The 11694-nt window shown below is 41.4% G+C and overlaps 2 protein-coding genes across 4 annotated transcripts; one reads left to right on the top strand and one right to left on the bottom strand.

The window, feature by feature from the left end:
- Positions 1 to 128: 128 nt before the first annotated feature.
- Positions 129 to 1572, top strand: LOC146660624 (U11/U12 small nuclear ribonucleoprotein 35 kDa protein-like). Its single transcript, XM_085421651.1, has 3 exons — positions 129 to 194; positions 689 to 1259; positions 1303 to 1572. Exons 1-2 carry the CDS (start codon positions 129 to 131, stop codon positions 1238 to 1240), a joined length of 618 nt encoding a protein of 205 aa, XP_085277777.1. The 3' UTR covers positions 1241 to 1259; positions 1303 to 1572.
- A 2082-nt stretch (positions 1573 to 3654) lies between these two features.
- Positions 3655 to 10060, bottom strand: LOC146660623 (uncharacterized). Of its 3 annotated transcripts, none has more exons than XM_085420574.1 (5): positions 9445 to 10060; positions 5248 to 5370; positions 4340 to 4550; positions 4192 to 4251; positions 3655 to 3773 (listed from the first exon to the last, which is right to left on the bottom strand). In XM_085420574.1, exons 1-5 carry the CDS (start codon positions 9596 to 9598, stop codon positions 3698 to 3700), a joined length of 624 nt encoding a protein of 207 aa, XP_085276700.1. In that variant the 5' UTR covers positions 9599 to 10060; the 3' UTR covers positions 3655 to 3697. The 3 variants fall into 3 exon arrangements, with proteins under 3 accessions (XP_085276700.1, XP_085276701.1, XP_085276702.1); XM_085420575.1 differs by having other exon boundaries at positions 5275 to 5370; positions 9445 to 10059; XM_085420576.1 differs by lacking the exon at positions 5248 to 5370 and having other exon boundaries at positions 9445 to 10059.
- Between the last annotated feature and the right edge of the window lie 1634 nt (positions 10061 to 11694).

Below are 11694 nucleotides of genomic sequence, written 5' to 3'. Positions count from 1 at the left end.
CTTTTTAGATAATTTTATACACTTACCACCCATTTTATTAGGCAACAGTAACTCAAATAACCGCTTGTTACAACCAACATATTTTGGTCCTGGACATAGAAATAGAGACATGTCCCTCATGACTCCAAATGAAACGTAGTGCACAGCAACCAAATGCTGAAAGAGAGTGTCCACAGCTGACTGTCGATGGTATGGTATAGCTGTGAGGCGTTTGTGTACAAGATAAATGCACATTTGAGAGTTCTGTGGTGTAGCTAAAAAGACTGGCCTACAGAGATGTGAAAAAAGCGGCATTCAAATAAGCCATTCCTTGCCATATTAATCAGGGAGTACATACACTGACAGGATGCTGTGACTCTCACAGTGAGGGAATCAGGTTGGGCTCTAATATTTTTTCTAGCAATGTCCGATTCAGTCTAACATCTGTAAAAGTTTTAAGGCACTTTCCACCAGCACTGTCAAAAAGAATTATGGAAGAATGATTTGTAGAATCAAGGAATCGGTGTCCTGGTTGCACATGCTAGACCAATGGCTTAATAACACAACAATGCTATTGCCTTTAATCTGTCACTATCTATGCTATTGATTATGGTGTAATTATATAAAATTATTATTTTTTTAAAAAAAGTGACAGTATTGTGCAATGAATAAAAAGTTTTATTTATAAACTTTTTATTTTTATAAAAAGTATTATTTATTATTAATAATAATAATAAACCTTACTTCATATAAACTACACAAAGTGTTCTCTAAGTACGGAGACATCCAGCGGCTCCGGCTGGTCCGGGACATTGTCACGGGTTTCTCCAAAAGATATGCCTTCATTGAGTACAAAGAGGAGCGATCTGTGGTCGGGACAGCTAACAAGCTGGTGGTCGACCAGCATGAAGTGTTCGTGGATTTTGAGCAAGAGAGGACTCTTAAAGGATGGGTGCCGCGGCGGCTCGGCGGCGGGCTTGGAGGGAAAAAGGAATCCGGACAGCTGCGGTTCGGCGGCAGGGACAGGCCTTTCCGTAAACCCATCAATCTCGGGGTAGACCCGGTGCAGGAACGAGGTGGTGGTGGTGGTGGTGGTGGAGGGAGGGAGTGGGGCAGACCAAGCGGGAGAGCCAGAGAGGATCGGGACCGACACAGAACAGAAGAGTGGGGCAACAGAGGAAGGAGAGATGACCGGGACAGAGGCCGAGAGTGGGATGACCGCAGGCACGGAGACAGGAGCAGGCACCGGGACCGGAGATGAAGCATGTGGCTGCACTTCAGCGGTACTGCAAGACTGACGGATGGTTCAAAGCACAGCTGAAGGCTTTCAAAGGAGGACAGTGAATGAGTGTGTGACTTGGATAACTGTTTGTGTGAAAGGTTACTTTTTTGTATGCTGATATTCTTCAGATTGTACTGTATGGTAATCAGGACTCTGCCTGTGGCTGTCATATTCAGTTCTTCTCAGGGAAGTCTCAGGAATGACAAAGTAGGGTTGTTGTGTTTTGTTGGGGTTTTTTTTTTTTTTTTACAAGTCTTTATTCTAGCGAAAAAATTACAATACGGGTGGTGTCCAGCCAAATGAGACTTACATCCATCATGTCAAACATGAGCGCCAGCAGCCAGAATCACTGCTTAAGAGTCCAATTGGATTGCTTTGGGAAATCGGAACTGTATTTTTATACAGTTATCATAAATATTATTACCCCACATATACAATTCAAATTTTATTTCTTGCAATTTAAGTCCCAACAGACTTTTTTCCCCATTTACTACAGAATGTTGTTTATCATGTAGATAAACTGAGACAAACAAAACTGCATTTCTTTTTCTGATATTAAGATATTCCAGGGATTAAATGCATAGTTAAACTTCTTTTCACTGACAGAAAGGGAAGTTTCGCTGGTCCGGCCCACTCAAGGTCAAAGGCAACATGTTTAAGATTTCCCAAGTTGGGTAGTTTTCCAGTGTAGCCTTATGTGACCCCTGTTTTCAGAGTTGGTAATGATGTGTTGTGCAAGATTTATACTTGAGGGAAGAAAACTCAGTATTCAAACACATTTACTCCTTTTTCCATATACATGCAACTCAGGAATTTGAATCAAATGCTTACTCAAATCAAATCAAAATCAAATCAAATCACTTTTATTGTCACATCACATGTGCAGGCACACTGGCACAGCACATGCGAGTGAAATTCTTGTGTGCGAGCCCCACAAGCAACAGAGATGTGCAAACACAACAACACAAACGAGCAAAATACAAGAATGGCCAACCTGAAACTAATAAATATATGTACAATATATAATAGTGTATGCATTTCTGGATGTGTATACTAAATATTTTCCTACGTGTGTGTGTGTGTGTGTGTGTGTGTGTGTGTGTGTGTGTGTGTGTGTGTGTGTGTGTGTGTGTGTGTGTGTGTATACACATTTTTACAAATTAAATAGTAAAAAAAAAAATAAAAAAATAAAAAATAATAATAATAATAATAATAAAATATATAAAATATACAGAGTTGAATATGTGCAAAACAAGTGGCATTTATATACAGTGTGGAGTGCATAATGTTGAAGTTCCAGTAGTGAAGCTGAGGTGTCTATGACGTGTTCAGCAGTCTGATGGCCTGATGGAAAAAGCTGTCTCTCAGTCTGCTGGTACGGGACCGGATGCTGCAGAGCCTCCTTCCTGATGGAAGCAGTCTGAACAGTTTATGGCTGGGGTGACTGGAGTCCTTGATGATCCTCCCCGCTTTCCTCAGGCAGCGCTTCCTGTAGATGTCTTGGAGGGAGGGAAGCTCACCTCCAATTATCCGTTCAGAGCACCGCACTACTCGCTGGAGAGCTTTGCAGTTGTAGGCGGTGCTGTTGCCATACCAGGTGGTGATGCATCCAGTGAGGATGCTCTCAATGGCACAGTGATAGAAGGTCCTGAGGATGCGGGGGCTCATGCCGAATCTTTTCAGTCTCCTGAGAAAGAAGAGGCGCTGCTGCGCCTTCTTCACTGTTTTGTTTGTGTGTACTGACCACGTAAGATCCTCAGCCAGATGTACTCCAAGGAACCGGAAGCTGCTCACTCTCTCCACAGCAGCGCCGTTGATGGTGATGGGGGTGTGTACTTCTCTGCACCTCCGGAAGTCCACTATCAACTCCTTTGTCTTTGCGACGTTGAGGGTGAGATGGTTGTCTTGACACCAGTGGGTCAGGGCGCTGACCTCCTCCCTGTAAGCCGTCTCATCACCGTTGGTGATAAGACCCACCACTGTAGTGTCGTCCGCAAACTTCACAATGATGTTGGAGCTGTTAGTGGCTGTGCAGTCGTAGGTGTAGAGTGAGTACAGGAGAGGGCTCAGTACACACCCCTGTGGAGCACCAGTGTTCAGTGTGATGGGGGATGAGGTGATACTGCCCAGTCTGACCACCTGGCGTCTGTCAGACAGGAAGCTAAGGATCCAGCTGCAGAGGGAGCTGCTCAGTCCTAGATCCTGCAGTTTCCTGTCCAGCTTCGAGGGAACGATGGTATTGAATGCTGAGCTGTAATCTACAAACAGCATCCTCACATACGTGTCTCTCTTCTCCAGGTGTGACAGGGCAGTGTGTAGTGTCAGGGCTATGGCATCATCAGTGGACCTGTTGTGGCGGTATGCAAACTGTAGAGGGTCCAGTGAGTCAGGTAGTGCAGAGCAGATGAAGTCCCTGACCAGCTACTCAGCTCTTACTCAGCCATCTGATCCTCGGTCCTGCCCAGTGAGGTCAATCAGCTTTCGGTTATGGGTCACTGGGTGGATTCTTAAACTGTGCACAAGTATTTCTGAAGTCATCAATATGAAAGATGACGGGAAATGAATCTCTTATTTCATTAAAAGGTAATTCTCTAATGTACCAGAAAAAAACAAGAGGTAGAACCAACTTTTATTTCCAAGTATGTTCTGAGTAGTAAGCTGTCAATTGTAGTGTTATTTATACGAAGAGACAATGAAGTTAGTGCAAACACATATACGTCAAACACACTGAAAACTGAGGCTTTTTTCCACTGGTTTGTGTTTATTACTGTATGATTATTGGGAATACATGCTGGGACAAGACAAATTTCAAGCATTTGTTAAATATGACTTTGACATTTAATATTAATCATGCATGTATGCAAACATGCAAGATGATTTCCACTGCCACTTAGAAGTCATGCTTAGCTGGTCTTTGCCTTCCACCGTACCCGACATTCACGATGGGCCAGCCTGGGTAAGTCTCTCTTTGGACCGTGCTGAAGTTGATCCTGTGAATCAGAAGAATCAGAGCACGCAGACACAGAGTAGCTGCTCCCTACATGAAGGACACTGTGATGATGATAAACCTGCTCTCACCTGAACGCAGGGTTAATGCCAATGTTGTCAGGCTGCGGGAAAGCAGGTGTCCGCCTCCTGTGGCAGGAGGATGGGGGAGGGAAGTCTTTCTGATACTGAGACTGCATCTGGGCTGTTTCCTGTTCGTTTTTTGCTGCTGCTGACATGTGATCACGGTTGCCTTCTTGCTCATTCCCTCTCACTTCTCTGTCCTCGCGTCTGTTTCCTCTTCCTGTTTATCATGAGGATGCAGGAGGAGAATGGTGAGATTCCTGTTGTGTGTTACAGCCTGCTGAAGGGTAATCAGAACTTTGCTAAAGGCAGAATTTCATCAACAGTAATCACACTTTCCATAAATAAACTTTCTTACTTTCTTGATCATACTACATGTATTACACTATTTGCTTTTTTCATTTTAATCTTGAGAGAATAATACTTTATACATAAATGAGATGAAATGTTCTTATGAATATAAATCATTTGCTTTGGATGTCGCAGAGCTGTGTGAAGGACACGGGAACACATACACAAATAATTACTGCTGAGGGCAATCCAATCCTGTGTCTGTGAGTAAGAGTGGCAGGAATTTCACTGCACAGCAGAGAAAACAATATCACTCCTCCAGATGCTCTGTGTCTATAACAGCATTTTCACATTTAACCTTATATGGTCTTTCTTATGTTCTATTTGAGGTATTAAATACTTTATTACAGTGTTTTTCAGTTTAATGGCAGTGTAGGGTTTTTTTTAATCTAAGCTTTAATCACAAAATCACCTTTATAATCTCTACCATCTCTGCCTTCTCACTCATAGCACACTGCCCAAACCATTTCCAAGACACACACATGCACTGAACAGAAAGCCACAGCCTTGCGTGCACTGTGCCATCATAAATGAGTCTTATCTTTATACAGACATGATGAGTTTACTCTCTAGGGTGAGCCAAGTCTGTTGACCTTTGCCTGGATCTTGGTCTGGGATAGGCCTGAAGCAGAAAGCCTCACGTGATGTGGTCTCCATCTTAGCAGGTGTGTCCGGGTAGAGGAGGAATCCTAAAAAGGGTGAAACGTAGACTGTTGACTCTTGTTCCCCTTTTTTAACCCACTACTTTGGAGTGATTCCAGTTAGCACAGAACATGTAGCCCAACGCTGTTCACAGTTTCTGAAATCTTTCCAGTTAGGTCTCTTTTTCACAGCTTGTTTACTTTGCATATAAATTCTATAAAATATGCGTAATGGCAGTGACAATTAATCATTCACACAGACCTGATTTTTGTGACAACAAAACAAAGTTTTATTTCTGTCTGTTTATTTAGTGATGTGCACCGAGATTAAAGCGAGATCAGAAATAATGACGGTAATTTTGAATCCTTTTGTTATTTCTTGACTAGGACATTGTTTCTATTTCTGTTTTACTCTTTTCAGTGTTTGAACTTTCTTTCATTTTTGAAAAAAACGATGCAATGTTTTACTGTATTTCTTTCTTTGATCCCACTGGGAGCCGTGAAACTAATGGAGTTATTTGTGCAAGGGGAGGGAGGGAGGGTGGTGTGGGGGGTGATGAGTGCAGTGGTGGGAACAGAGCTTTGCTGACTGATACCTCCATGTTAACCCTGGAAAGACTTGAGAACATTTCCCAGCTTTCATTTTCATCTTCGTTCCCATTTGTGAAGCCTAAGATTCACTCTGTAATTTTAACTTTCTTCACCAGATGCAGAGGGTTTTTGTTTTTTGAAATTAGTTTTGTCATGCCGCTCTCTCCCTTTAAAAAAAAAAACCATTCGAAAAACAAAAAGAAGCACCACGAGATTCAGAGGTTCGGTAGACCTTGTACCGAGACATACTCAGTATGTGGGCTAGGAGAACAACGGATAAAAATTGGGGGAAATTGGATAAAAAGGATAAAAAAAAATAACACTCACATACTGAAAATGCACAACATAGTGGTAAAAGTCTCAGACAAATAGGGTTTAAAATGACATCTTCCACCAACACCTCAGATTATTGTTGTCATATATTATAGTAAGTGATTTGCAAGCTTGTGAGGAATTTACAATAAACAAAAAAATACCTTAAAAAGGATTGCATCACTTAAGAGTTTTTCCATAAATATAAGACTACCTGCTGAAAAGTGCAGGCTCAAACAAGCCCTCTAATGTGAAAAAAGTAATGCTGGATTCATGTCAAAGACGCAGGGAACATTGCTGAGTTCTAGCCAAATGCCCCAGGGTAACTACTGAATGGGAAACTTGTCATTTTCTCTTCCCCCCTTCTTTTTTCCCATTCCTTTCTTGGCTTGGTGTGTCACTTAACACTGCTGTGGTCAAATTTATTTTGCCATCATCACACTTGGTACTGTGCAGCCACCCTTGCAAGACATTTAAACGCATTAACTTTGGAAACAAGGCTTAGCTCGGCACTTCTAGCTTACGGGTGGTGATATTTTATGCCTGTCTGTCAGCAAGACAAACTACCAAGTCAAGCTTGGTGGACAGGTGAAGCGAATCCAGATCACTTTTATTTTAAATTCAAAAACAGATCGTTGGCTTTAGTGGAGAATGGAGTCTCTGGCCAACTTTCTAGTTTACTTATTACCTAGTTGAATCAGTTTTTAAAAAATGGTCATCCAGCCTTTATTTTAATAATATTACTTATAAAAATTCTCATTTTGGAGCATATTCCCTTTTAAACCTGTCTGACTGAACTCACGGACCAAAGTTTCAGCATTCTGGTACTTCATCTGCTTTATTGTCCCAGCTGGTTACTGCTCTATCTGCCAGCCACCGGTGAACAACAGAACACCATGACTACTGCAGTAAACAAGCTTTAAGAAGCTCTTTGTATAAGCGGGCACACAAACACTCACAGTGCAGAGAAATATAGGAAGTAGAGGGTAACACGGCAGAAAGCTTATGTGTTTTTTTAAAGGAAGGTAAGCATTACAGTCACAATGCCCTCCATTTTAAATTTCATAGTTATTATTCTTGGATTTGGTAGCTTTTTTTTAAATTCAATTCTGATAGTTTTTTTGTCTTACTTTTTAATGCATCTTTTCTAAAACTTTTTTAGGAGCAGACACCAAAGATTTAGAACATCGGGTGATGCCAGTGATCCAGGAACCAGCAGACAAAATGTTCTTTGAAAATGCCAGCCTGCAGCAACCACGTCGCCACCACGAATTCTTTCTGCGCAGTAGACCCTACAGGGGCGAACCACCAACAGTGGCAGGTAAAGTCCTGCTGCTCCTTCATACCAGCAACAGATAAAGTTACTTATGCTCTCAAATCCTCCACTGTCAGCTTTAATCATCTAAATTAGTGTTTGTAAAAAAAGCTCAGTGGCAAAGGAAAAAAAGAAAGAAAGTTCAAACACTGAAAAGAGTAAAACAGAAATAGAAACAATGTCCTAGTCAAGAAATAACAAAAGGATTCAAAATTACCGTCATTATTTCTGATCTCGCTTTAATCTCGGTGCACATCACTAAATAAACAGACAGAAATAAAACTTTGTTTTGTTGTCACAAAAATCAGGTCTGTGTGAATGATTAATTGTCACTGTCATTAAGCATATTTTATAGAATTTATATGCAAAGTAAACAAGCTGTGAAAAAGAGACCTAACTGGAAAGATTTCAGAAACTGTGAAACTTGTAAAATATGTGTACACACACACACACACACACACACACACACACACACACACACACACACACACACACACACACACACACACACACACACGTAGGAAAATATTTAGTATACACATCCAGAAATGCATATACTATTATATATTGTACATATATTTATTAGTTTCAGATGTAGCCATTCTTGTGTTTTGCTTGTTTACATTATTGTATTTTGCACAACTCTGTTGCTTGTGAAGCTCGCACACAAGAATTTCACTCACATGTGCTGTACCAATGTACCTGCACATGTGATGTGACAATAAAAGTGATTTGATTTGATTTGATTTGATTTAACTGGAATCACTCCAAAGTAGTGGGTTAAAAAAGGGGAACAAGAGTCAACAGTCTACATTTCACCCTTTTTAGGATTCCTCCTCTACCTCAGCCAACAGGTGAGCCAAAAACCCCACCCCCCCACCTTAATCAAACACTACAAACAACAAGGAGGTATATGCTGTTTGAAAGCTGTCATCAGGACAAGAATATGGCACCCAGTCAGTAACCCAGCCATGTGCCTTTATACTGTCAAATGAAGGTGTCAAAATTAATAAACACACAGTCATTAACGCGATCTTTGGGGGCTGACCTGTACTATGTAAGGTTATTTGATGGTGAATGCCATGAGACTGAGCAACCTTCTTTAAGACTTTCTTTGCATAGCATTTGCGTGTTCCAGTTATTTCCAACCATTTAATAAATACAAGGTATTCTGGGGCTGGCGTTTAAAAAAAATTGTATTCAGGAAAAACCCCAAATGTGATAATAATAAAGATTCATATGTGCAAAAATGTGAATATTTCCAGTTTTCCTCTGTTTTAAAGAAATTGAGAGTTTAGTGCCTTTAGGTTTAGTACTAATACCCAAGCAAAACAAGCTAAATTAACATTCTTCTGCCACTTTTAAAAAAAATACCCACTGTTTATAGAAAAAAAAAAATCAAAAACATCACTGATATAGTTAATGTGGACATGGTCTTTTTATATATTTTCAGTAATCTAGCCGAAATCAGGTAACACCCAATAGTAGCTTGGTGGGTGGAGGTTAGGCGGTGGTCCTGCTGTTTTGGGCCCTCAAGGCAGTTGTCAGCTGTTTGCTGCTTTCTGCTAGTTAAAACCTGTATGTAACAGCAGACTACAATATTGTAAAGGTGACCTACATCAACAAATTAAGGTGAACAAATATTATTAATTATTAACTCGCGCAATAGCTGCTGTGTATATCACAGACCTACACTGTGCATAACACTGTAACTACCTTCCAAACTGTCCTGCTCATACTACACACACAAATGAAAAATGAGACACTCAAGGTTCAAGTCCCTACAGTGGTTCTGTTTGGAATGATACCCAGAGGACTTCCCTTTGGATCAGGTTGCATAAATCACTGCAAACTGTAAAGCACATTCGCTCCCAAGAATCAGCTATTAATCAGCGCGTACTTACTTTTAAGGGCAGATATGAGCATGTTTCCATCTTTGATGAGGTCTTTTATGAACCTGTTGGTTCGCTCCAATTCTATTTCATGGCACTGCAGCCGCTCTCTGAAATCCGGGCTGTCCAGGAAAGAATCACTGAACTCCAGCGTCGGCAGACCCATCGCTAGATTAATACACGCCGCTAATTACGAGAGAACAACAGCACGACGCCTTCTCTGCCTCCTCGGCGAGACACCAAACGGTGTTTCAGTGTGCTCCGAGCAAATTTCTCAGAAATTTCCTCCAGCTACTCTTTTTCATGCCTTTCTTACTTTTTTCCCAGCAGAACTTCCGGACACAAGAACACAACAGAGTCTCTGATAGAGAAGGCTTGGCTAAGCTATACAACGAGCTCCATGCAGCTTCTCTCCAGCCTTCTTACTGTCGCTACTTTCATATAAGGCGTCGCGCTGACTTCTTATTTACTTATTAGGTGAAGCAAAGCGGACGTACGGCCGTGCAGAGTAACTAACAGGGCTTAATGTTGGTCGCACCAAAGAAAGAAGTCGGCAAAGACTGGCTAACTTTGTCTACGGACGGATCCTAGTCTTGTTACTATGGGAACGGGAGACTCCTGCTGGCGCGTGCTGAAATTGGTGGAAAACTTGGCAAAGAATACAAATGGGCCGATAACTCTGTGATCCACAGGTTTTTAACAATATGAACACCAGCGGCAGCAACAACAACAATAATTTTAATAATAGAAAATACTCGAGAAAATTTTTAAATAAATTATTTTCCTATGAATAAATACTTAAATAACACAACAGCTCAAATTAAAGTCCTGAAAATCTGTTTCATTTCAGCGCGAATTGTCAGTATATTCCGGGTGAAGTGAAAGCGTTACAAGGAACTGAGTATGTCAGCTGATGTGTTAAAGGATTAAAAAGTACCCTGCCGTTTTTCCCTTTTTTTCTCTTTTTTTTAAACCCCGTTTTCCTCACAGACAACTAGAGACGCCTAGATGTACTGTACATCGATGAGCCACCTCATTAACTACATAACTACAGGGTAACTAACACTGATTGCCTGTTACAATGCAGTGTTCATCTGGGATACTTTGGGTGCTGGCACTGGGTGGTGTTTTGACACTTACCAACCCACCTGGACATTGTTGCAGACCAGTCATGCATCCCATCGCAGTTACACTCCCCAGTAACAGCAGCCTCTACAAGTGGATGAAAACCAGACCACAAAAACTGCTCAACAAAGGTATTAAGCTACTTTCCCCAACAAAACAAGCCCACTGAGAATCCAGAGCACACCTGATCTATGGAGGTCCCAGGCAGCCAACAGGACCTAGAAACCAATCCACTGTTAACATCCCAGTGGTAGACTCCAGGAGAACACGTCCTACTGTATTTCAGTACCCCCAATGCATGACAACTAATGTGACCAGGTCCAAATAAATGTAGGACCAAATAAATGTGGGACAAAGTGCAGTGACTATAAGGGAGAATGACATGGACATGTTACTCGTACTGAGCAATGGGTTAAAAATGTGCTATATCTGACTCAAACACACACACAATATGTAAGCTAAAGCTTGAGAATCAACCACTCCGTATCGCCATATAACCCCAACAGACCACTTCAGTCTCAGAATGCTGGCTTACTCATGGTTCCTTGGGCATTTGAAAGTAGAAAGGGAGGCAGAGTCTTTGGCTTTCAAGCCTCTCTTCTATGGAACCAGCTCCCAGTTTGGATTCGGGAGATTTTGTTACCCTGCAATAGGTTTATGGTTCTGGGGGCTTTCCATGATACACAGAGTGTTTCTTCTTCACTCATCTTTTTTCGCTCTCCTTGTATTTGTACACTACTCTGCATCATTAAATATTAATACTTTCTGTCTCTCTCCCACAGCCTGTCTTTGTCCTGTCTCCCTCCAGTCATTCACACACACACACAGGGTCAGTTCAAGTGGCTGCCCCTCCGTGAACTTGGTTCTGCTGGAGGTTTCTTCCTGTAAAAGGAGAGCTTTTCCTTCCCACTGTCGCCAAGTGCTAATTGTTGGGGTTTTCTATGTGTTATTGTAGGGTTCTTACCTTACAGTATAAAGCACCTTGAGGAGGTTGTTCTTGTGATCTGGCGGTATATCAATAAAATTGAATTGACTGTGAAGCACAAATATGCTGTATTTATTTAAATTTCTTTCTCTCTCTTTTTTTTTAGTATACACACTTCTGTAGTCCCCCTTAATCTGGACATAACTGTTGAA

The sequence above is a fragment of the Rhamphochromis longiceps genome, linkage group LG10 (genome assembly GCF_057381845.1).
Source record: "Rhamphochromis longiceps isolate RC_006_pf linkage group LG10, R_longiceps_female_GT1.1, whole genome shotgun sequence".
In the NCBI taxonomy this organism is placed as follows: Eukaryota; Metazoa; Chordata; class Actinopteri; order Cichliformes; family Cichlidae; genus Rhamphochromis; species Rhamphochromis longiceps.
This window is presented reverse-complemented; position numbering and strand designations above follow the sequence as displayed.